This window comes from Xyrauchen texanus, chromosome 2 (genome assembly GCF_025860055.1).
Source record: "Xyrauchen texanus isolate HMW12.3.18 chromosome 2, RBS_HiC_50CHRs, whole genome shotgun sequence".
NCBI lineage: Eukaryota > Metazoa > Chordata > Actinopteri > Cypriniformes > Catostomidae > Xyrauchen > Xyrauchen texanus.
The window spans coordinates 55,873,695-55,898,233 of NC_068277.1; the positions used below are offsets into that span (position 1 = coordinate 55,873,695).

General features: G+C 39.8%; 1 protein-coding gene across 1 annotated transcript in view; it reads left to right on the top strand.

The window, feature by feature from the left end:
- The first annotated feature begins 886 nt into the window (after window positions 1–886).
- Window positions 887–24,539, top strand: part of LOC127660092 (ADAMTS-like protein 1) — a 131,384-nt gene continuing 107,731 nt past the window's right edge. Inside the window, exons 1-3 of the mRNA XM_052150164.1 lie at window positions 887–1,121; window positions 1,208–1,266; window positions 19,409–19,536. Coding sequence (XP_052006124.1) covers window positions 1,213–1,266; window positions 19,409–19,536 — 182 coding nt within the window. The 5' untranslated portion in view covers window positions 887–1,121; window positions 1,208–1,212. The remainder of the gene's footprint in view (window positions 1,122–1,207; window positions 1,267–19,408; window positions 19,537–24,539) is intronic.

Consider the following 24,539-nt stretch of genomic DNA (forward strand, 5'->3'; position numbering starts at 1 on the left):
AATCCGTCCCGACAGCTCTAAAGTATAAATCATTATTATAGGCTTACCATAGTGAATTGGGGTAAGGTAAAAACATGGTTTGGAAGAGGGATTGTTGATGTACTTGCTCATTATCAACATTTTTAATTTCTACCAAAAAAATCTGACATATTGTAGCTTTAACAAAAACAGCTAAGAAAATAAAGACATCAGGTAGGGAGATGTGGGTGAAGTTTTATTTTATTTTAGAATTATTTTAGAATTTTTGTCTTCTGCTTCCTAATACCTTTATCTCCTCTTGCACTGTCTCTATAATTAATTGGCTGTGGCTCATTGTTCAGGACACACCTGACAACAAGACATCTAGATATCAAGCTGATTTAAAAACTGTCCTAGCGTCTGGGACTCGTCTCAGTCTGTCGCAGGAGTGCACACACAAAAAGACTGTTCGTTGTGAGATCTGAGACTTCTCGTTACAGTCCAGTCGCCCATTCAAAATATCAAAGGAGACGAGCTGGAGTCATGTACATTAGGCTTAACTGAAGGGGTTTCTTGCAACTGGGCCCAGATATGCTTGATGAGTCTGTTTCATTTTATTTGAATGGGTCACGCAATCTGACCAGTTTGAATAGGAGTGAGAGAGAGAGAGAGAGAGAGAGACAGAGAGCTAGCTTGTGGCAGTGCATCTGCATGTGCAATTTATAATGATTTAGTCATCTACCAGATTTTTCCAAGTTGACTGTTGTAAGTAGGCAGCAAGACAGGCCAGAACTTAGATTAGCTGGAATGAGAAGACAGAAGACAGAAGCAGATAGAGACATTTGGGGAGGAGAAAAAAAAAAGATTAAAAAGAGAAACAAGCAAAGAATTTGAGTTAGGTAGAGATCGAGAGCACTGTGAAGGGCAAGAGGGAATTGAAGGAATAACAGCAGAGAGTGTGTGAATGTGTGAAACTGCAGCTGGAGCAGGTCGTGTGTTTGCTTTAGCATGCACGACTGGGGCCCCCTCTGATTGGTTGGCACGTTGGACTGGGGTGCTCTTGGGGCTCCAAAACCCCCTCTGATTGCTTTGGTTGAGGGATGAACGAAGAAGGAACAGTGTGAGAGCGAAGCACGGGCAGCACAATCTACCAGACACCAAAAGTGAGACTCCACACACCAGGCTTACACTCACACACGCTCTCATCTAAACTCAAACGCAAGCACTGAAAATTTTTGCATCCCTTTAGGAGGCATGGACCAATCCACTGCGGCTGCTGTCGTATTACTGGCTTCTCTCTTGCTCCTGGTACAGTGAAATAATTTTGCTTTCTTTATTATTTTATTTTGTTTCTTCTTTTTATTCTATTTCTAGACATTTTAGATGTACATTTATTGTTGTGTATCAGTTTTGTGCCTTTGTTTACATTATTTTACTTTACTTATATTTTATTAGATTTCACTTTATATTTTTATATTTTAGTTTTTTATTAGATTTCACTTTATATTTTTATATTTTAGTTTTTTATGTAGTGGTGTGTTTATAGCTTCATTGGCATGTAATTTTTCTGCTTTATTAAAGAGTTGAAATTTGGACATATTTATTGATAATCTGTCCATCTATGCTAAAGACAATATTGTTTCTCAACACTTGGACATATTTTCTTCAAAAGAATGGTATTGTGAAAAAGTTATTTATGAAAACCCTCAAACACATTTTGCTGGCATGATTGGTTTATTTAAAGTGAAGTCTTTAGGGATCCCTTCCAAACTGTTAAAATGAGAAGGCACTGTCTGTGAACAAATACAGTGTCTGGAACTGAGAGGCAGGCAAGAGCTTAAACAGATGTGAGGTAATCATATGACTTCCCAATTAAATAAAGTTCATTCCATGTATATTGATGTAACCCTGGGTCTGTGAAAGTGAGCATTGTGCTGGGCTCTGTAGGCTGTCAATGGGTGCTCTTTGAGCAAGCAAATATCTTAAATCAATTTCACAAGTCTGTTGAGTTTGTCCTTTTCAGACGCTGATGGTCCATGGTATGGGATTTCACCCTTGCCTTCTTGAACTAAAATGATCTCTCATGTCACTTAAAATTCAGGGGTTGGAAATGGAAAATATAATACATGCCCATAGAGGAAGCTCCCAGGGAAGAGGAGAGGAAAGGAAGATGTTTGTTGGTTTATAAAAGGGTTAATTTTGTATTTTACTGTCATAGTGAAAACAGCAACTGGTTGATGAAGGGATAAGCAAAAATTATCCAACCAGATATCTAAGACTTAAAGGGGTCAAATCATAAGGAATCAATTGTTGTGCTATAAAAAAAAAAATGTTTAAATTATTAGGGCCATTCAGACCTTATTTAGCGTTAAATAAATAGCTAGATGCAGTGCAATGAATGGAACAGAAAGCAGGTATTTTTTAAAGTTCTTTTAACTTGACACTACATCTAAAAACATGGCTTTCCTGCGTGAAATGCTGAAATAAAAAGTGAGATGTGGCGCAACTGTCAAATACGTCCGTCGTTTTTTATTTACATAGAAAAAGAATCAAAAGACAGCCCAGATGGATATAATGTGTTTTCAGTGAACAGCCCCTAACACAGTAACTTTCTGAACTCGAAACTTCCTCTCCAGTTGAAAAAAAATATAGAAAAAAATGCAACAAGAACAACTCATTCTGCATTTCCTCAACATTCTCACATCTGACAGATAAATACATTTGAACACATGAAGACATGACAATGACCGCACACAATGTCTTTTCCGTGTTCAAATACGTGTTACGCCCAGACAGGACATATGGAGGAAGTAGTATAGATACTATTATTGCTAATGCCAGAAGTAATGATCAGGGGAAAATGTGGGTTGATCAAAACTTGTGCTGTTTCTGTGTGTAGCACCTGCAACTCTGAAGGATCCCAACTTGTCTTAGCAGCCCAAATATCTGTTGTTCATTTCACATGTGGAGAGAGCATTTACATAGAATTCGTAAAGGCACAGCAGAAAAAAACAAAAAACAGTTTGCTTCATTTTCAAGGCTCGGTTAAATGTACTTTTCCATGGCAAAACACGGGCACACTACACCAACCTCTACCCCTAAACCTAACCCAAACCTTCCTTTACAAAAATTAACCATGGTTTTACTACAGTAACCATAGTATCACCATGGTATTTTTTTGTAAAATCATAGTAACCACAAAATGAAACATCGTTACTTTATAAACACCACATTACTGGTGTAACAGCATTGTTACATTTAATAAAATCCATGGTTTCCTCCAAAAAACATGGTTATTACAATATTACTTTAGTGAAACTTCCTTTATATTAATTTGTATGTATTATTTTGAGTAGTATTAAAGAAAATGTTAAGAGAGGAGACAGAATTGGAAAAAGAGTGTGGCAAACGCGGAATCAAATACAGGTCGAAAAGGCACAGTCTCACCGGCGTTACGCCCCATGCCACTGAAGCAACATGCAGCAAAATGCAGACTGTCATACATTTCTGTTTCCAAAGACTATTGGGGCGCAAATAGCTGTGCGGCAGGGGTTGTTTACAACTGGGTGCAAATAGTCACTCCAAATTTTGTATGCATTTTTATTGTGGGGCCCACTGATTGGTCCCTCCCTTTTCTTTCAATATGTTTGAGAAAAGGAACCTAGGAATTGCTGCTTTTTACACTTGAGATGACTGCCAGTGCAGCCTTTAATCGCCCTCCGTTAAATTTGTCAAGTGAATAGGCATTCTAGAATTGAGTGCAAACCCACCAATTGCTTTTCACAGGAAACTAGGTAACTGAAACTAAAATCAGGAGCAAGGTTTATTTATTCAGATTTGGTGCAGCCAACGTTTTGTAGAAGGTTCTTTGCTAATATGTTTTTTTTCAATGGTCCATCAACTGTGTTTAGATCTCAGCATGTGCATTCCCCTCAGTTATATTTTAGAATTGCAAATGTGTAGGCTGTTTATAGCATACCTTCTTTGATAATTTGGAACTTAAGATGAATAATGAGCCATTTTGCTACTGGGCCCAAAGAAAATAATCCAACAGTTTCATTAGCTTCATCTTCTTTCTTCACCAGAGCCATTTTTCATCCTTAACTAAACGAGATGCCTAGTTGTTGGGATAATGTAAAAAACTTTAGTGCGAAAAGTTATTTTTCAGAGAAAATGTTCATGCCCTGCAGGTTTTTGCTTGGTGCCTCTTTTTTGCTCACTAGCTGTTGAAAAACATTTCCCAGTTCATTGGTTACTATGTGCTTCAGAGCAGGTGTTCGACACAGGAGTTCTCCATTAATAAATCCCATGAATGCCATCTGAAGGTTTCATGAAAATGAGGGGATTTGAAAGGACCCCACCAGTCTTACTGCCCGCATGGGGCTCAAATGAATACTGAAAAGACAGGTGCTTTAAACACATTCCCTTTGGTCTTTCACAGACTTGAATGGCCCCCATCTGTGATGTTGGCATATGCTGCAATATCCATTATGCTTGCATGGACTGGATACAATGGCTGTGTTGGGTGACATTTGCGGATTACTGGACAACCACAATAGTACTACACTCCCAAATTAATCATTCCTGACTTTTTATTTTATAGCATTGCTTTGAACTGCCCAAGCCCCAGCTGAGTTTGGCCATCAAGACTCTGTTTTAAAGAGTTTTTTATAAGCCTGTAACAAGCAAAAAAGATGGTCACCTAGGGTTGATGTTAATCAAACTCAGTGACCAATTTGTGTCATATTGGTCATTGAGAAGCTAACAGACTTGGGGCAAATTCTATTCGAAAGTATCACCATGCCCTAATTCAGGGGAAGCCAACCATGCTCCTGGAGAACTACCTTCCTGCAAAGTTCAGCTCAACCCTGCCCCAACACACCTGCCTGTAATTTTTAAGTAATCCTGAAGACCCTGATCAGCTGGTTTAGGTGTGTTTGATTAGGGTTGGATCTAAATTCTGCAGGAAGGTAGCTCTCCAGGAGCATGGTTGTCTACTCCTGCCCTAATTACACCAAAGACTTTATTTATTTATTTACTCACACTAATATCACTCCAAACTCGAATGGCCTTTTTCGGTGGAACACACATGGAAACATTTGGGAAATCATTACATGCTTTTGCCATACAATGAAAGTGAATTGTGACTCTGAGCTGTCAAGTTCCAGAAAGGAACAAAAATATGCCACAAGCTGAGTGTCAAAAACATAAAAATAATATCAACATCAAACATTGATTCTCAGATGTTGTGTGACCAAAAGTCATGATACAACCATAGTAGCCATATTTGATTTGACTGCTGCAAATGGGATGTTAATCAGTTGTTTGATTTGAGAGTGATAAAAATATGTGTAAAACTTTTTTCAAAAACTTCCTTTTTCATTTGGAATGGTCCTTCGAGTAGCATTCCCTTCCTTTTCAAGGTTGCAATAATACAGTTTGGAATTCGTCTGTACTGTAGTTTCAGACAGGAAAGTTGTGGTGGTGAACCAGTGAACAAAGATTTGGAATGATCCCCTTAGCATGACAATCCAATGCCATATTTATCTGTCTAATTAGACAACTGACCAGGAATGAGGTGAAACAGTGGAAGAGTGGCAATTCCCTTGTGAAAAGAGACTTTGGTTTTGATCTTGGTTCTATGGCTTGGTTACAATAGCAAGCCTGCTTCCCCATTGGTTGTCAAGGCATGCCTCTGATGCACAGTGTCCTTGCAGGTTCTAATTTTATCTTCACACAATGTTGATCTTGGAACCAGATTAATCTCTCCTATCTTCTCACTGCCAAATGCTTTGCTGAGCAATTATATTGGAGGATATAAAAATTGGCTGGATCTTTTTAAAAGGCCTAACATTTCTTGCTGAAAAGGATGACTCTGACATTTGACAGAAATATTCTGGAGGAAACATGAGAGCTTCAACCATATCCTAACAGACCATATTCTTTCCCATTCACTTTTTGTGCAGACACCAGAGAGTCTGTGTTTGTAGCCTTTAATCCTTAAACATCTGCCATTTTTAAGCACACATCAGGTCTTCCCATATTATTCTCTTATCGGGATTCAACTGCGCGCATATTCCACCTGTATCCGCGTTCTATTTTTATCGCGGTTAAACTGCGTGCATTTTTTCAGCGCGCACCCGTTTTTTCTCCTCTGCGGTACACAGATTATTGCATCGATCGCAAAGCACCGCTTATCAGAACAACCACCACCAACAACAAACCATTTTGTGAGGGATTCAAATCAATCTCAAAACCCTCACCGCTCAGGAACAATGAACAATTTGCGGTAAGTCATGGCATCGGCTCATGTTATTTGTTCATGCATTGCATGTCACATGTTTAAAATAGCCTCCACCGTCAGCAGTGAGGGATTCACTTGTGATAAATGTAAGGAATTAGTCAGGCTGACGGAGAAGGTTAATGAGTTAGAGACTCGCATCCGAACACCAGTAGAGGTCAGTGAGAAAGAGAAGCCGTTAGATACTGTTTCGGATGCGGGCAGTACAGAGAGCAACACACACACTTTGGTTCCGGTTATAGAGCCACTGCAGCAGGGCATTTGGGTGACGTCTCGGCGGCATAATCGTTCAGCAAAGAGACACCACTCTCCCGCTCCTGTTAGGGTTTCCAATAAATTCTCCCCACTCAGTGATACACCCACTGAGAATCATATTGAAAGAGCCCTTGTTATCGGTGATTCTATTGTAAGGAACGTGGTAATAGAGACTCCAGCCACTATTGTTAATTGCATTTCGGGGGCCAGAGCATCTGACATCAAATCAAATTTACAAGTGCTGGCTAATGCTAAACGTAGATTTTCTAAAATTGTTATCCATGTCACCACTAACGATGTCCGGCTTCGCCAGTCGGAGATCACTAAAGATAATGTTAAAGAGGTGTGCAAATTTGCAAAAACGATGTCAGACACTGTAATATGCTCTGGTCCCCTCCCTGCTCGTCGTGGTGCCGAGGTTTATAGTAGATTAGTGTCACTGAATGGCTGGATGTCTGAGTGGTGTCTGCAGAATAAAATAGGATTTATAGACAATTGGAAAGGTTTTTGGGGTAGACCTGACCTGCTAAAGAGAGACAGACTCCATCCCTCCAGGGAAGGTGCCGCTCTCCTCTCTAGTAATTTGGCTCATAGACTTAATAATGATATTAATTGACTAAATGGGGCCCAGGTCAGGAATCAGACAAACTGGTTAATCCGAATGTCTGCTAGCTGCCTTGAGACGTCACACAGGTCACATAAACTACAACACATAGAGACTGTATCACCTAGATATCTCATAGAGACTGTGTCTGTTCCCCGAACTACCAAACACAAAACCCTCACTAAATCATTTAGAAAAAATTTGATTAAGGTCAAACTTGAACAAAACAAACAAATATGATGTACATTTTTTATAAAAATAGGGCTACTAAACATTAGATCTCTTTCTACCAAAGCACTAATTGTCAATGAAATGATTACAGATCATAGATTGGATGCGCTCTGTTTGACTGAAACCTGGCTTAAACCGGATGAATATATTAGTTTAAATGAATCTACTCCCCCAGGTTATTGTTATAAACATGAGCCTCGTCTGAAGGGTCGAGGAGGAGGTGTTGCTACAATTTACAGTGAAGTTTTTGGTGTTACTCAGAGGACAGGATATAAATGTAAGTCTTTTGAACTAATAATGCTTAAGGTGACACCGTCAAATACAAATATAAATAAAAAATCTCTGTCATCCTTTACCCTTGCTACAGTGTATATATAGATCACCCGGGCCTTATTCAGATTTCCTTAGTGAATTTGCAAATTTTTTATCAGATCTTGTAGTTACTGTAGATAGAGCCTTAATTGTTGGTGACTTCAACATTCACATAGATAATGAAAATGATACATTGGGATTAGCATTTATCGATATTCTCAACTCTCATGGAGTCAGACAAAATGTAACAGGACCAACTCATCGCCATAATCATAAGATTTAATTCTTTCATATGGAGTTGATGTTGATAATATAGAAATTCTGCAACAGAGCGATGACATCTCGGATCATTACCTCGTCTCTTGCATGCTGCAATCAGCTAATGTTACTCAATCTACACCACGCTATCATTCAGGTAGAACCATTCTTTCGACCACTAAAGATAGCTTCACTAATACTCTTCCAGATCTATCTCATATACTCAATAAACCCCAAAGCCCAGAAGAACTTGATGAAATAACAAAACATTTAAATGCAGTCTTCTCTAGCACCCTTGATGTTGTCGCCTCACTTCGATTAAAGAAAATTAAAGAAATAAGCCCTGCACCATGGTACAATGATCACACTCATGCTCTCAAAAGAGCAGCTCGGAAAATGGAGCGCATGTGGAAAAATACAAAATTAGAAGTATTTCAGGGTGCATGGAAGGATAGTGTCTGTAGCTACAAACACGCACTCAAAGCTGCCAGGTCAGCATATTTTAGTAAACTCATAGAAAATAACCACAACAATCCTAGATGTTTATTCAGTACTGTGGCTAAATTGGTTAGGAATAAAGCCTCAACCGAACCAGATATTACGTCACAGCTCAAGAGTAATGACTTCATGAATTTCTTCACAGATAAAATTGAAATAATCCGAAATAAAATTGGAATTATGCAATCATCTGTCATAGCACCCCAGAAAACAATGTTGAATAATTTCCCTCATGTGCAACTTCAATCCTTCAGCTATCATAGGTCATGAAGAGCTAACAAAACTTATCGAAACATCAAAAGCCACAACTTGTTTGTTAGATCCTATACCAACTAAGCTCTTAAAAGAGGTATCTCCTGTAATATCAGAACCTCTTCTTAATATCATTAACTCCTCGCTATGCTTAGGACATGTCCCAAGAAACTTTAAAATGGCAATTATCAAACCGCTAATTAAGAAGCCACAACTTAATCCTGGAGAACTTGCTAATTATAGACCGATTTCAAATCTCCCGTTTATGTCAAAAATACTAGAAAAGGTAGTATCCTCCCAAATATGTTCATTTCTACAGAGAAATAGTATATATGAAGAATTTCAGTCAGGATTTAGGCCTCATCACAGTGCAGAGACTGCACTTATCAGAGTTACAAATGACTTGCTCTTATCATCTGATCGTGGTTGCAATTCTCTTCTAGTGCTTTTAGATCTTAGTGCTGAATTCGACACGATAGATCACGACATTCTCTTGAATAGGCTAGAGAATTATGTTGGAATTTGTGGAGTGGCATTAGCATGGTTTAGGTCATATTTAGCAGACCGCTACCACATTGTCTATGTAAATGAGGAATTGTCAAACCAAACAAAAGTAAAATATGGAGTGCCACAGGGATCAGTTTTTGGGCCTCTGCTTTTCTCCATGTATATGCTTCCCCTGGGAGATATTATCAGGAATCGTGGAATAAGTTTCCACTGCTATGCTGACGGTACACAACTTTATATTTCTTCAAAACCTGATGAGATTTCACAATTCTCAAAATTAGCAGAGTGTATTAATGAAATAAAAGATTGGATGGCCAGAAATTTCCTTCTACTCGATTCTGACAAAACAAGGTTCTAATTATTGGACCAAAAAACTCTAAAAATAAGCCACTAAAATATAATTTGTCTCTAGATGGATGTACTGTTACATCATCTTCAACAGCGAAGAACTTAGGTGTTATATTTGATACCAATCTGTCCTTTGAAAATTAAATTACAAATGTTTGTAAAACAGCATTCTTCCACCTAAGAAATATTGCTAAATTAAGGCATATGCTCTCGGTTGCTGATGCCGAAAAACTAATTCATGCGTTCATGACCTCAAGACTAGATTATTGTAATGCATTACTGGGAGGATGTCCAGCAAGATCAATAAATAAACTTCAATTGGTTCAAAATGCAGCAGCCAGAGTGCTGACGAGAACCAAGAAATATGATCGTATTAGCCCCATTTTATCATCGTTACATTGGCTACCTGTTAAATTCCGTATTGATTTTAAAATTCTGTTAACTACGTACAAAGCTTTGAATGGTCTAGCTCCGCAGTACTTAAGTGATCTTCTACCACGCTATATTCCAACACGTTCATTATGATCGCAAAATTCTGGCCTATTAATAGTTCCTAGAATATCAAAATCCACTAAAGGAGGAAGATCCTTTTCATATTTGGCTCCTAAACTATGGAATAGTCTCCCAAACACTGTTCGAGATGCAGACACACTCTCTCAGTTTAAGTCTAGACTAAAGACTCATCTATTTAGCCAGGCATACACCTAATTTATCCTCCAACCCACAATTAGGCTGCTTTAGTTGGGTCTGCCGGAACCAGAAACCGGAAACATTGAGCATAATCTCTTACTCTGCAATAAATTAAATGGCATCTACGCTTACATCTTTTTATTTGTTTCCCTGTCTCAACCTCGGGACTCCTATCCTGAGGTCACCAGAACCGGCTGGATCCAGCACCATTCCTGCTTCATGTTGGACTCCACTGCTACATGTCGCAAAATGATGATGACTAAATGCAGCCGGTGCCAGCCACACATCACTTCAATCTATTATGACGGACTTCAGAGGATGAAATGATGCCAACTCCAACCTGCATCACCTCGGTCTATAGATGGACTACGATCTTGAAATGGAATGCATAGACTAACTATTGCCAACAAAAGCCTTCATCAGCCAATTAACAAGGACAATTGCATCTATGTGAACTTCTGCAATTAATCAAGATGGACTTCAAATACTTTGGTCATTAATCTTACAGTTCAAACACAATCGATGTTTAATCACTGACCCTTAACACTTAGTTTAATAATTTTAAACCATGATTTTAACTATATATAATTAATATTTACATTACATTCAAAATGTTAGCCAGAGGGGAACTGGCCCCCACAGTGAGTCTGGTTTCTCCCAAGGTTATTTTTCTCCATTAATCAACATCTTATGGAGTTTTGTGTTCCTTGCCACAGTCAGCCTACAGCTTGCTCACTGGGGTTATTAATACAATTATCATTTAATTATTTTTAAACACTATTAAAAATCGTATTTTATCGAAATTACACAATGATGATTAATCGACTTTATAGACATTACAGTTTTATCGTCTGTTAATGCTGATATTCTGTAAAGCTGCTTTGAAACGATGTGTGTTGTGAAAGGCGCTATACAAATAAAATTGACTTGACTTGACTTGACACCAAACTGCTTCCTTTGGCCTCATATGTCCCAAATCCCAAAATCTTCTCGGGTTACATGTGTAACCCTTGTTCCCTGAAAAAGCGGAACGAGATGCTGTGCTTTTGCTAAGCGCTACAGGGAACAATCCTGCATTGTGAACAGCTGTGAATTTGTGTGTAACACATCAATGAACATTGACCGGAATTTATAGCCTCGGCTGGTGATGATCATGATGCACTTGTGGCCAGGCTATAAAACAGAGGCGTCACCAGCGTGTCGTCAGATAACTTTTTCTGAAGAGCAGTCCTGGGACGTCCCAGTGCGGCAAAAAAGCGCAGCATCTCGTTCCGCTTTTATCAGGGAACAAGGGTTACACATGTAACCCGAGACGTTCCCTTTACAAAAAGCTTCACTATGATGCTGCGCTTTTGCTAAGCGCTACGGGGAACGCAATACCCACGCCGCCGCACTGGGGCTGTCAGACCCCTACGGTTGTGAAGTGTGCTCACAAAAACGCGAGAGGTCTCAGACATGAGCTAGCAGAAACATCTAGCCCATAAAGTTCGATGAACGTGTGCGGAAAGGACCAGCCTGCCACATCACGAACTTGTTCAGGCATGAGCCTGCCATAAAAACTGATGAATGTGTATGGAGAGGACCAGCCTGCCGCGTCACAAACTTGTACAGGCATGAGCTTGGGATGTCGACTCAAGGACGTAAGAGCCCGGAGTAGCATGAACATCCAAACTATAAAATCTGATGAATGTGTGCGGAGAGGACCAGCCTGCCGCATCACAAACCTGCTGCAGAGGGACCCCTCTAGCCAAGGCTTTAGAGGCGGCGACCCCTCTGGTGGAGTGAACCTGACACCTACTGGCGAAGCTTGACCGCGCGCCTCATAGGCCAGGGCAATAGCATCCCTCACCCAATGTGACATAGTCTGCTTGGTAGCGGCCGCCCCCCTGTTACGGCCCCCAAAGCAGACAAATAATTGCCCTGACTTATGCCACTGGCTAGTGCGGTGGACATAAGTCTGAAGGGCACGGACTGGGCAGAGTCCGTGAAGACTTTCCTGCTCCGGCGTTAAAAACGGCAGGGAGCAGAAGGCTTCCAGAGTGACAGGGTGTAGTGTCGAAAAAGGCACCTTAGGAAGCTAGTCAGGATGAGGATGCAGGATAGCTTTGGCCATACCTGGGGCAAACTCTAAACAGGCCTGCAAAACAGACAGATCCTGTAGATCCCTGATTCTCTTAAGAGAGGTAATCACCACAAGACAAACCAGCTTGAGAGTCAGAAGTCTGTCAGATGTTGACTCTAGAGGTTCAAAGGGGGTCTCAACCAGACCCTCCAGGACTATTGCTAAGTCCGATGAGGGAGTTCTGGTCCTAACAGGAGGCCTCAGTCGCCTGGCTCCAAGAATGAAGCGAGCGAGTAGAGGGTGCCTCCCCAAAGGGGTGAAATGGCGGCCACATAAACCCTGAGAGTAGCGGGGCATATGCCTGCTGACAGTTTTTCCTGCAGAAAGTCCAGAACTGAAACAATTTGGCAGTTAACTGGATCTGCACCATGTAAACTGCACCACTTTTCGAAGACGCCCCATTTATTGGTGTAGATTCTTCTGGTGGGGGGAGCCCTAGCACTAAGAATGATAACTTCAGGCGACAGCCCTGTGTCCCTCAGTTGGTACCCTTCAGGGGCCAAACATAAAGTTTCCACAATACGGGCCGGGGATGAAATATCGTCCCCTGTGCCTGAGACAGAAGGTCCCTCCTGTCCAGAATCGCCCAAGGCGAGCCGTCGAGGAGAGTTATCATCTCTGAGAACCAAATCCTGTTCGGTCAGCGAGGCGCTATCAGTAAGAGGCAAGACCCTTGCTGGCGAACTCTGGCTAAGACTCCCAGGAGCAGTGAAACCGGGGGAAATGCATACAGACACATTCTGGGGGGCTGGATGACTCAGAGAGAAGTAGAGGGGACATTGTGCAGTCTCTTGAGAGGCGAAGAGGTCCACTTCTGGACCCCCACCCCCAACTCTTTGTTGGAAGCCTCTATCACCCGAAACACCAAAGGCGGCAGGAGTGAAGAGGTTTCGTGAGGGTATCGGGAGGGCCGAAGTGGATGATACACGCGCCCCGTCCCGAAGGGAACTACCCTCACAAGGTGGGGTACAAGACCGTCAGGGTTTCTTTCTTTTAGAAATCACAGCCCTGAGGTCTTTCTTGGGTGGCTGTTGAGGGCGACGAGCCTGTCCCCAGTCCCTACGAGGGGGAGCACGACTCGCCACGCTCTGTTTTTGAGCCTCTCTCGTAGCAGAATCGGGGCGAGACTGGGTGGCCGACGGCCCTGCCCCCTGAGTGCGGCGAGGAAGAAACAGCCCAAAGGCTTCCTTCGCCTCCTGGAATCTGGAGATAACCGTATTCATTGGGTCTCCGAAGAGACCAGAAGGCGAAACCGGGGCATTGAGTAAGAAAACTCTGTCTTTATCTCGGATGCCTGAAAGGTTAAGCCATAAATGCCTCTCCGTACTGACCAAAGCGGACATAGACCGGCCAATGGCACGGGCTGACTGCTTGGTCGCACGGAGAGACAAATCTGTAGCTCGACGAAGCTCTGAAAAGGCCTCTTCGTCGAGAGTTACATCCGCACTCAGATCTTTTAGCAGGTCAGCCTGGTACTCCTGTATCACAGCCATGGTATGCAGCGCAGCACCAGCCTGACCTGCCGCTTGATAAGCCCTCCCCAATAGCATGGAGGTAGTTCTGCATGGCTTAGAGCGGAGAGCAGGTTTTTTCAAAGATGATGCCAAACCCGGCGAGAGATAACCCGCAAGTGTCTCTTCGACCGGCGGCATCCTTGAATACCCTCGCGCCTCAGCACCCACGATAGTCGAATATAACGACGTCGAGGGCAGGTGAACTCGCGAGGTATAAGGTTTCCTCCACGAACGAGCAAGCTCATCGTGGAGGTCATCAAAGAAGGGAAGGGACTGATGAGGTGTTCCCTTCCCTTGGCCACCAGACAGAAATCTGTCCTCTAACTTGGAGCGTTTGGGGGTTTCTTGGTCCCGTGGCCAGTCTAATTGAAGTCTGGCCACTGCATGAGTAACCACATCAAGTAACTCTTCAGAGGATTTTGTGTCATGCTTTTAGTGCTTGGATGTGGGTAACTCGAAATCTGCAGACCCAAGAGAATCGAGGTCCCCCTCCTGAACTGAAGAGGCGCCAGATCCGGCTGGTCCTTCACGCGAAGGACCAGCCGGATCTGGGGAGAGAGCGAGCAAAAGGGACGTACCCGTCTCTCGCTCCTCAGCCAGATCCATACGAGAGCCCCACGAATGAAGTGCGGGTGCTGGCTCTCGGAAGTAAGCGAGGCGAGCGCGAAGCATTCTGACCGAAAGGTCACAATGCGCACACCCGCCCTGCCCCAACGTGAGAGCCGCGTGCTCTTCTCCCAAACAAACAAAACAAAACTCATGCGTGTCCTTGTCAGTCATGTAACGTTGACAAGGAAACTCTTTATCAGTTTGCTCTGTTTCTCCGCCATTCTCTTTTATATATATATATATATATATATATATATATATATATATATATATATATATATATATATATATATAATCTCTTTCAGAGCAGAGAGAGAAAGGAAAGAAAGTTCTGCGCACTGCCTAACAATTTCTAACTCCTAACAAAAGGGAAGAAAGTTTTTTAGCAGGTTTGTGAGACACACAGCACAGTATGCTCTGAATGAAAAATATCTGACGACACGCTGGTGATGCCTCTATTTTATAGCCTGGCCACAGGTGCATCTAATGATCATCACCAGCCGAGGCTATAAATTCCGGTCAATGTTCATTGACGTGTTACACACAAATTTACAGCTGTTCACAATGCAGGATTGTTCCCCGTAGCACTTAGCAAAAGCGCAGCATCATAGTGAAGCTTTTTGTAAAGGGAACAGTCTTGTTTACTCTAAGTCCAGCCCTCTACTATTAGAGGAAATGACTCGCATTTGCAACCAAATTTTGGGCTATGTAACTAAAAATGTTTGTTAAAAAGTTCAGTTTAGTGGTCAACCAAAACATGTATTTATTATTATTGGGAGTGGGCGATATATTTTCTAGTTTGGCCAATTAGTTTCTTAAGCCACAACAGAGCTGAGAATCACCTGCTTGCACTTGATGGAGTTACTGAGTTATCTGAGACGTAAATTTCCAATCACAGTTCGTTTTGTTGTTAATGCCCTCGTGTTACCACAATAATACATCGGTGTGCAACACTGTCTCATTTAAACTGTCCCGCATATCAGAGCCTCGACAGATGTGGATGAGCTCACAATGTTTAAAGTGCTCGGGTGTTTTATTCTCTCTCTCTCTCTCTCTCTCTCTCTCTCTCTATCTCTCTCTCTATCTCTCTCTCTCTCTCTCTCTCTCTCTCTTAACTACATTTTCCTGTTGTTAAATGTCTTGTAAAATGATAAAAAGGCAAATATCAATAAAACTCATCATATACTGTCTGCATATATGCGGGTATCACGTTTAATCAGATTTCATTTACAAACTTTACGAAACATGCGCAAATAAATTTTCTTCCTGTGGAACACTCATATTTATTCCTCTTAAACATGTTTTATAATAGCCTGGACTGAAACTGTGTTCCTCTGATTCACAAATGTTGTGCAACGTTCAGTCTGTGACACTTCAAGCAGGCGATCCGGGTCAAATAAACTAGAAGCAGTTGTATGGTATGTCAGATGAATGGTATTCAGATTGGTATAAAATTTAAAAGTTTGAGTTTCATATTTCTGACTTGCCATAATTAGTTAAATTAGGTCTGATCTGACTCTTGATTCAGCAAAGAAAATTGCAGAATTAAGTATTTTACCACAGACTGAAGACTATGATATCTCTGCAGTGCTGTATGAATGATATGTGTTGGCAAGAACAGTCATCTCTATGAAGGAAGGTATTGTGGTTACTTGGGGTCCCATTGTTTCTCTGCTGTCTTCACACTGAATTCTCTTGGCCAACCAAGATGTGCTCGGAAAGTGCTGACAAGGTGAATGAGTCTTAGGGCTTTATTGGGCCTAACTCATCTAAATATGGCTCATTGGCTTCAAGTTATCATACGTTTTTCAGCTGTGTCTGTGACCAAAATTATATTTTTGTGGCAAAAGTGTCATAGCCTCAGTAATCAAAAATTTGGCTTGTTCATTTTACGCTTTACCTTAGTTTAAACATATACCTTTTTGGAACTAATGTAATACAATACAGCTGTACCACAGTAAAGCTTTCTTGTTGCAGTCTTTGATTATATTTTTTCTTGTTGTTGACTGTTGAACTGTTGACTAATGCAATGTTTCCTTACCAAATGTAGGGATCCAAACTCCTCACCTTTCAGAGAAATTTGCCATTATTAAACCATAATCGGTCACTTTTGTGATTGTGAAGAGCAATTATTAATGTGCAAAGTGACTGATGTTTATACAGGTCTTTCGCATCAGTGCTGCAGAATACATTGAAGTGTATGAAGTGACGCCACTCTACACCAAAGTGTTTTTTACACACACATTTTTGCATCACCTATAATATCTTTGAGAGTACTAAGCAACAATAAATATTTAAAAACTTTCCAAATTTGTAAAGAGACATTGAATGTCTCATCATTTCTTTTAAATAAATATTACTTTATCTTTTATGAATATCAGAGACCCCAGTTATTGAACTAACTTTAATTCACCAAGAAAACGCTTAGACCTAAATATAAACAAGTCATTTTACTACTTTCTGCTGTCAAAGCAACTGCAAGCTTTTTTTCTCTCTTACAAATACATGTTTTCAATGTTTATTGTGCACACCTCCCGCTTTTTTACATGGCAAACTCGTAAAATCGCCCCTATGTGATGCTTTCTGCAACACTTGTCATGTGTTTGTTATCATTTTAAAGAAAACTTTTATACTTTTAATGATATAGATCATGCTAAATTATAAGATTCTCAGCCTAAGTAACTGCTGAAAACGTGAGCCAAAAATTTACTTATTTTCTTATTTTTTCAATTTAACGTTATATAACTCAGGGTGTTAATAAGGTATTTGTGTTGATTTGACAAAGTAATCAAAAGTTAAGTCATTACAAAATGTATTTTTCCTAGTGTCCAAAAACCTCTCCAAGCATCCAAAACCCTCTTCAAACAAATAAACATAATAATTTTACATAAGAACTAATTACATGTGCAAATACAACAATGACTAAAGGTATGCTGGTATGAGTAACAAGATCTCATTCAGTTACTATTTACAGTATACTGTATTACTAGTTACTAGTCAGTATACTATAATGAGGAGATGGCACCAATCTCCTGGTTGCCATATGTAATTAGAGTGTAAAAATCAATCCTCTCTGCCCACATTTGCATGATTTCCACCTCAGGTTTCAGCAATCAGAATCCTAAAATGATTTGGTTAACGTTCCATGACGCTGGATAACGTACTACATAATTTCTGATGAAGTCATCTAGGAAAGCTAATGTGTTTTAGCCAGATAGCATATTATGTGCTGTGTGCACATTGTGCTTTGTGTGGATAATCTAATGATGTATGCATCTGATTATGTTGTGTATGGGCTCGTTTTAACGGGAATATCCTCCTCTATGTAATGTACATGATATTTAATGTTCAGTTATATTTTGAAGTTATAAATGAAAATGCGGCTTATAAGCAGCACCTGTTGTCAAAGACATGTACTTAGCTATTACTCGCTATAGTTTTGTAAAAACACTAGTAAAAAACTTGTTCAGTTTTGGTCATAATGCCAACATGTATTGTAAAGTACAGATTCTAAGCTTTAAAATTATACCTAGTCTTAGTAGCCTTCTCTGGTGGTGTCATGGTGCAGTGATGGTATCAGATGGAAATAATGTACTACTGAATAATTACCATATTCATATACAATGGTATTTACACCGGCAGCCAAAGTTTGGAATAATGTACAGATTTTGCTGTTTCGGAAGGAAATTAGTACTTTAATTCACCAAAGTGGCATTCAACTAATCACAAAGTATAGTCAGGATGTAAAAAACTGCACCATCCATCACTATCCGGTTAAAAGTCATTTTTGATCAAATCTAGACAGACCCCATTTCCAGCAGCCATCACTCCAACACATTATCCTGGAGTAATCATGCTAAATTGCTAACTTGGTACTAGAAAATCACTTGCCACTAAATCTAACACAGTTGAAAGCTATTTGGTTTGTTAAATGAAGCTTAACATTGTCTTTGTTTTTGTTTTTGAGTTACCACAGTATGCAATAGACTGGCATGTCTTAATGTCAATATTAGGTCATTAATGGCAAAAAAAAAAAAAAAAGAAACAGCTTTTTCTAGAAACTTGTCAGTCAATCATTGTTTTGAGGAATGATAGCTATACGATGCTTGAAATTGCCCAAAACAAAATGAAGATTTCATACAAAGGTGTACACTACAGTCTTCAAAGACAAAGGACAACTGGCTCTAACAAGGACTGAAAGAGATGTGGAAGGTCAGATGTACAAATAAAGAAGAGGATAAATACATCAGAGTCTCTAGTATGAGAAATAGATGCCTCACATTTCCTCAGCTGACAGCTTCATTGAATTCCACCCACTCAACACCAGTTTCATGTACAACAGTAAAGAGAAGACAAAGGGGTGCAGGCCTTATGGGAAGAATTGCAAAGAAAAAGCGGGCAAAGACACAGACATTGGACAACAGATAATTTGAGTGTTATGAATCTTAACCTCATTGAGATTTTGTGGGATTAGTTAGAATGTAAGGTGTGTGAGAAGTGCCTGACAGTACAGCCACATCTATAGCAAGTGCTACAGGAAGCATGGGGTGAAATGTCACCTGAGCATCTGGACAAGCTGACAGCTAGAATGCTGACAGAAAGATCTGCAAAGCTGTCATTGCTGCACGTGGAGGATTTTTTATGAGAACTCATTGTAGTTTAAGAAGTTAAATTGTAATAGTAATTTTTCAAGACGTTAATGTCCTGACTATACATTGTGATCAGTTGAATGCCACTTTGGTGAATAAAAGTAAAAATGTATTTCCATAAGAGCAAAATCTGTTCACTATTCCAAACTTTTGGCTGCCCGTGTATGTTATACTTCATAGAGTGGAACTTTTTTTCTCTAAGTGATACATTGTATCATGTGTATGTTTTTTGTTGATTAACTGGTTCTCTCCACTTTGTGTCACTTTTTTTATTCTGAATCTTTCTCTTTCTGTTCCTAGAGCTCACGGACCGCGCGTTCAGAGGAAGACAGGGACATGCTCTGGGACGCTTGGGGAACATGGAGTGAATGTTCTCGCACATGTGGGGGAGGAGCTTCCTATTCACTCAGACGGTGCCTCAGCTCAAAGTACGTCACATTATCAACTTCACTTTTATATTCTCTATATCATGTCCTTTTGCACAATCTATAGCATTTGTTACATTTAAGGCATAAAAGACAGCCATTTACCAAATTAATGAATAAATGGACACAATATAGATTTGAGTTAAAATTATGAAATTATGCAAGAAGTGATAAAAGAGACATGAAACTTGTATAGCTACTTTAGGTGAGAAATCAGTTGCCAATGACATCTCTAAAAAACTGTATACAGTTTAGCAGTCAATTGTAAGGGAATTTCAGATCAATATAACTCAAAGGTGATTTAATTACAGTGAATTAGAACCAAATTAATAGGTAAATGATCAGAATGTATATTTAGTATTTTATCAACTATTATCCCCGTGGCCAACGGTAATAGTATCATATAGATATGATCACTGATTATGAGCAAGGTAGCAAATCGACCATTTAATGAGTAACTTGTAAACACACAGCACAAGACACTTGTATGTAAAATTGAACAAGACTTTATTGAACTACTTTAATACACATTAAACTAATCTAACGAAAACACACACACACACACACACATTCATTCATACACTGGCAGGGAAATGGTGATATTAACGGAGGATGAATTCAGTCACAAATGCCTAGCATTAGACATTATTTCTTAGACCACAACCTGAGAGAATCATCATACTAGCAATTCAACCTTAGTTCGTTTGCTTAATAAGATTTGCACCAGTTCAGCAAGAGTTAGGAGACTGTTATACTTGCGTTCGGCTGCTCCTGTGAGTTTGCTGGAGGGATTCACGGCGCTGATTGGCTGGTGGTCGGTAGATGTTGATTTCTCAGGGAAACCACTCTGCATTGAATGGATGGTTGGCTTTGCGGGGTGGAGCCTCATGTGCCGGTTGTCGGATTACATGTTGCTGCGCAATGAAGTTTTATCCGTGTCTCGAGGAACTGCTGGAAGCAAGGAGTTATTCCTTTTATTGAGGAGTTATTCTTTGGCGAGGTTTAACAAAGGCTCAGACGAAAAAGTTGATGCGTCTTGGAATGAGCTCTTGGTGATCGAAGAGCGTGCAAGCAGGACGAGTAGAAAAGGAAGCAAAAGTCAAGCAAAGCATAAGGCTACTTCGACTGATTGTCATTGGGTTTTAACCATGTTGATCTGGTCCATCCCCATGAATGTTTCTCCCAATCAGATATTTTCTTGGGCACATCCTACGCCCGTTCTCCTGTTCTTGCATGTAATTAGCATAATATCCACGCGATCGTGTGCGCCCAATCTTTTGAGATTTTTAGCAAACACTTTAAGAAACAACTTTTATAATGTACATATGGTGCATGCTACTCAAATCTACATTGTATCAAAATACTATAAATCATTCATCCATCAAACAGATAACAAATAACATATTATTCCTATAACTGAGGTAAAAGTTTGTTAGAATATAGCTGTAGGAAAGGTTTAACACACAGAAAGAACTCCACAGGTTATATAAAACATAAAGGCAACTACTGGTGATTAATACAGATTATTGGTAGCAATTTTGAGACTGTTGAATATTTAACCCATGAGAGTGGAATCCATGTGGTCTCTGCTGAGCTAAGAGAGAATACCTCTTGAATGCGCAGCTGGGGAGAGGAGCAACTAAATGTAATTGTTTCAGGTGTATGTTGATTTCGGGCCATGGGACTGTCTTTATGAGTCTCCGTTTCCTGATATGGCCTTGGATTTATGCATTAAGGTCAAGAGGTGTTACTTGGCCGTTTGGTCTTACAGAGGGTTTAAGTTTGTGGAACAAAGAAGGGTCTTCTTTATTGGTCAGCTCTGTCATTACAAACCCAATTTGAGATTACGCAGGCATGGGAGAGACGGTCTCTGTCAGCATTTTAGGTACCTTTTTTATGACTCTCTAATGGCTTGGTGGGGGATCACTCTGATCTGTGGAATGTGATGTTCTGTTCATTTGATACGCTTTGTTCATGGATAATCCTACACAATACACAAAAGAAATTGACTTCAGCATGCTGCAATTGATCAATTGCAATTAAGAACTCCAGAGAGCCTGGTAATACATTTTTATATTTTAGTCCAAATAGCATAAATCTTTTAGTGAATAATCCTTTTTCCATGTTTGTGAATCAAGGTAAAATACACCAGGATTGAATGTATCACCAAATATTAAAGAATTTGCTCTTTCACAAACGTTACCTCATGTACGAACCTCTAAAAATCTTTTTACCTGTAGACTCTTAAGTAAAACAATATATATAGCTATCTAATTAATGCTTAATGTATTATTAGAAATGAGTGATTTTGGCCATACAAACATTTCAAGATGGGAAATTATTTTACACAAGTCCCGCAAGAGCCTCAAATGACAGCATCAGGAAAACATGCATGGATGAACTGTAAAAAGCCCAAAAATTTAATCCCGTCTCTGGAAGGCTGTTGGTACTTAACTCCTATCCATATGTCGCTACATAAAAGAAGTGCATCCCTCTTGCTGCATAGCTTATCCCTTGCCAAATCAACGTGGAAATCTCTGAGGAGCCTTTAGTCTCTCATGGACTGTAATAGAAATATTTTAAATACAGTTTATATGACTGTTGAATACTCCTATAGGGTCAACAGAGAGATCTATTGCCCCCAGCCCCCACCGCCAAATCCCTGGATGTCTCCAGCCTCGATCCATATCTTAGCAGACAACAGGGTTGGTAAAGCTTCATTATCGACAGTGCATAAAGCATTTCCAACATATCACGGGCCACTTTGTCCAGTCAAGATTTTAAATATACACTTAAATCAAATTGTTTGAAAGAGGTGGTTCAAATAAATGGGGGAACCAATTATAAGGGGATTGTCGTGGCACGCGAGAGAATGTTTTCTATTGAAATGTTGTCACATTTATTCTATTGAGTGACTCAAGAATTCCTATTGAGTGATCTCATGTATCCCACAATTTATGGCTCCCATTGCGCAAAATATGTCTCTACGGTTCCAAAGAAGCTTTGTGTGAGAGGTCAAATGTATATCGCCTTGTCTTCAGCGAACTTCAGCAGTTCTTCTACTGTGACAGAATCACTCACAACATAAAATGAGAAGTCTTGAGAAATCATATATCTTTTATTCCCATTTGTTTGTGACCTTAGTTAAGCACTGTGCAGTGGTCTCACATTGGTAGAGTCTATGGTTGGTTCACAAATTACATGGCCATGATCTTTTGATTTTACATTAAAATGTAAGAGAGTCTATAAAGGAAAGTGTAAATAATAGTTGCTGTGGCATGCAGTGTTGGGTATCAGACTACATGTTACTGTATCTGGATTATGCAATTAAATTTAAAAAAGAAAAAGTAATTAGACTACATTAGTTTTTTTATATATATTATTAATCAGATTACACTTATATTTTATTGATTGCATGGTTACCTATTGATGACCTATCAAGCAATGGCAATATATGTGTTTGTAATGTATTGACCATTATATGTTTCCAATCCAAACACTCTTTTGAATACCATGCCAATAAATTAAGAATTTTATTACATAACCTAAATGTATTACAGCCATAATCAACAGTAATGGTGGACTCACATGCTAGTTAGTACTGTAGTGATTTCTAATCCTAATTTCTTGAAGTTGTTATTTTATTAAATTTTTTTCATCAAATTGATGCTTAAAGTCCACATGAAGTGCCTGGACGAACGCAGTTCGATTTTGGTGTTTTGACGTATTTCCTACTGAAACAGGAAATGTGGGAAGGACATGTCAGACGACTCATCCCATTTTGAAAAATAGCCAATAGGCTTTAGTTTACAGCCACACATACCCCTTTCCCCCATGTAGCTCATGTCAGAGCAGCTTACCGGGCTAACTTGAGAAGCACTCTCAAAAAAGGCCAACTTTTGCAAAGACTTGAGAAGTGAACGATTATCTAACTGACAAAATTATTCCAAATATTATTACACAAATGTAAACACTCATAATGGGGATCATTGTACATTTTGAATACACACTGACAGTGCACTATCATTGCTTCATCAAAATAACTGTTTATTCGCTGCACTCCCTGCTCTGTCCATGTATAGCTGCATAGATGGGTGGAGAGTTTGCCTAGAAAAGAACCATACTGCCAACACCAATAGATTGCTTTAATGGTCATAAAGTGAATAAAGTATTCATTCAAGTGTTCAAGTCAAGTATTAATTTGTCAGAAGAGGTCCTGATTGAAATTACTATTGAATAAACAAGCACTCAAAATAATAATACTAACTCAGCATCACATTCTAATAATAAACTTGACTGTACAATAATAAATACTATTCAGCTAGGTTTTTCAAATTTGTAGTTTTGTAAAATATATTTAGGTAAAAATTGCCTTTTTATTACTGCATTGTTATATTGGTGCATACAAATTATATGTATTATATTATAAATTAAATACCATTATTCCTTGTGTTCATTTAGTGAAAATTGTGATTTTTATTTCACTAAAGATTTTGAATCTACTTGACTACAATGTTAGGATGAATTTTTTTTAAATTTAAAATCACTTTTGTGTCATTTTGGAGTAAATAAACGTGACAGGGCTGAGGCCGGGTGGTAATTCTGCACACCCGGTCCTTTATCATGCTAATTAAGCCTCCGAGAGGGGTTACGGAGGTTACATCCATAACCTAGACGTTCCCTGTCTGTCGCTCACTTCGACGTTGTGTCAAAGAAGGTCCAATTCAAATCACGCCATGCGCTGAGCCGTGTACGTGTACTGCTTACACAAGAGCAGGCAGGTATATTTATGTGCAAAGGCGACCAGTTGTGTCAGACAAGGAAAAGTTTTAAAGGGACCGTTGCGCCTCGCCTGAAGGTGGCGAGGCAGTCCAGCACTGACTGTGCACGCTCGTTGGTGAGACTTGCTAACATCGAGACTGAGTATAACTCCATGCCGAGAAAAGAGATACTCTGAACCGGGGTGAGTTTGCTCTTTTCTCGGTTGACCTGAATCCCCAAGCGGC